The sequence below is a fragment of the Gracilinanus agilis genome, chromosome 4, assembly GCF_016433145.1.
Source record: "Gracilinanus agilis isolate LMUSP501 chromosome 4, AgileGrace, whole genome shotgun sequence".
Classification (NCBI taxonomy): domain Eukaryota; kingdom Metazoa; phylum Chordata; class Mammalia; order Didelphimorphia; family Didelphidae; genus Gracilinanus; species Gracilinanus agilis.
Window position 1 is genome coordinate 245,126,988 of NC_058133.1, and position 2,610 is coordinate 245,129,597.

The 2,610-nt window shown below is 35.9% G+C and overlaps 1 protein-coding gene across 1 annotated transcript; it reads right to left on the reverse strand.

Annotated features, from left to right (window-relative positions):
- Window positions 1-264: 264 nt before the first annotated feature.
- LOC123246269 (olfactory receptor 2L8-like) lies at window positions 265-1,203 on the reverse strand. The gene has a single exon (XM_044675191.1). It carries the CDS (start codon window positions 1,201-1,203, stop codon window positions 265-267), a length of 939 nt encoding a protein of 312 aa, XP_044531126.1.
- Window positions 1,204-2,610: the final 1,407 nt, after the last annotated feature.

Below are 2,610 nucleotides of genomic sequence, written 5' to 3' on the forward strand. Positions count from 1 at the left end.
TTTGAAATTTGACCTTCCTTGTCACTAAAGGAACTTTCTAAGGTTAGGTTTTTTGTTTTTTTTTGTCTTTTGCTCATTTTTTCTGGTTATTATTCTCTTCTCTTCCCCCTTATTTCCAGTTGCAAGATGAATGAGAACAGCATTGATTCTATAAGGTCACAAAAAGCATATCAAAAACTTGAGATTGAATCATCCATAGAAACAGGCTTCATTAGACTGGACTTAGACAAGTTCTACTCTTCATAACTACAAAGTCTTCATGTACTATTTAGAGCACAGGAACCTTTCCAGGACCTTCCTTAGAGCTCCTACCATGTCTTTGTTCCTCAGGCTATAGATGAGAGGATTGAGCATAGGAGTAAGGATGGTACATAAAATGGAAAGGATCTGGTTTAACTTGAGAATTTGAGAGGAACGAGGCATCATGTAGATGAAGATTCCTGGTCCAAAGTAGAGACTCACCACAGTCAAGTGGGATGAACAGGTTGCTAAGGCTTTATTCCTCCCCTCAGGGGAGTTCATATGCAAGACAGAAAGGAAGATAAGTATGTAAGAGGTCAGAATGAGTCCTAATGGGATAAGGACAAACACAATGCCTGCCATTAATATCCCCATCTCATAGGTCGAAGTGTCCTCACAAGAGAGCTTTAGAACTGCCATGACTTCACAGAAAAAATAATTTATCTCTCTAGAGTTACAGAATTGGAAATGCATTGTATAGATTGTTTGGACTAGTGAATTTAATGCGCCTCCAATCCAGGATCCAACAACCATCTGCACACAGATGTTATGATTCATGATGACCACATAGCGTAATGGATTACAGACAGCCACATAGCGATCGTAAGCCATAAGTGTGATAAGGATACACTCAGCACCTCCTAGCATTAGGGAGAAAAACATCTGACTTCCACATCCAAGATGTGAGATGTCTTTCTTCCCTGAGAAAAAGTCAATAACCATCTTTGGAACAACACTGGAGATAAAGGCCACATCAATGACAGAAAGTTGACTGAGCAGGATATACATCGGAGTGTGGAGACGGGAATCTGCCCAAATCAAAAATATGAGGATGACATTTCCAGTGATAGCAAAGATATAAATTAGGAAGATGATGGAGATAATGAAATCTATATGTTTCATTCCAGGGAAAAGGCCGAGAAGAATGAAATCTGTTGTTGATGTTGTATTCCCTCTTTCCATGTTTTTGCTTCATTGAGGTGAACTGGAGTGTAGTGGGAGAAAATACAACAAAAATATGAGTTTTACCATAATAAATTTGAAACTATATATGACTATCTGTAAGAAACCATTGAGTATAATATATAAAATATCTGCCTTTGAGTCAAGATGACATAGAATTATGTCTTGCCTCTAAATTACAGATCTGCATTAATGGAGAGATTTTTGACACTAGAACTTCCTCATACGGATGAAATCACAGTTCAGAATGTCAAACATACATGCACCCCCCCCTCCCACTGAAGTTTACCTGCACCATGAGAACCAACAAAAATATTTCATATTTTAGTGCCTCAGACAATCTAAGCCTAAACCTAGAGCCCAAGACAATCTAAGTAGATGAATAATTTTAGATTTGTTTGAAGAAAAGTTTAATGTTGTTGCTGTTTTTGGATGATATTTTATTTAATCAATGTTGGGAATTTTAATAAGCATCTTACTTTGCAACTTTTGGCTTTAGGGAGTTGCTTGGACTATTGAGAGGTTAAGTGACTTCCACGGTCACACACTCAATATATCAGAGTCAGGACTTGAACATAGGTCTTTCTGAATTCTAGGCTGCTTCTATACTCTATGCTCACTTTCTGAAGATAAGTCATTATCACAGAATCTTAGGACTAGAAAGATCCCTTAGAGATCACAGCACTCAAATTTATTTTATGGTTGAAGAAACTGAGTTCAAGAGAGGTGAAGTGACTTGAAAAGTTTATAGTGAGAATTAACATGGTACACAAACAATCTTATTGAGCAAATTGTACAAATATAAGTTTCAAATTATTGTGCAAATATATTTGCTATTTTAAAAAATCAAGTTCATGAAGAGATGATAGAATGGAACAGGTTAAATTATTGTTATTTGTGGTTTTCTGACTTCCTGTCTCTAGAAGTAGTGGGGACTCGAAAATCATGGCTGTACCCTTTCTTCTCTTCCTATTATCCTAATGATATATATATTGGAAGAACTAAATCAGTTGGTTTTCTTCAAATGACTAAATATTTATATAAATATGTGTGTGTGTGTGGGTATATATATGCATGTATTTATATGTAGCATATGGAAACAAACTTAAGCTCATAAAAGCAAGAAAATTCTCATATTAGGTTATCCCTATCCATCCCAGTATTGTCTTCATTATGGCAGAACACAACAGAAAGTGCATTGTAGAAGATTATACTGACATTCTGGATATCCATCTCAAGACTTAGGGGTATTTGGAACTTTCTAGGGTTGTGCTGAGGCCAATTAGAATGAGTTTAGGAAAGCTAATTATTAAATTCTCTTTGTGAGCATTTATGCCTTGGAAATTAGGGCCTCGTTTATTGTTTTATCAATTGTCTAGAAATAAGGAAGTAGAGAAAAACAATGTT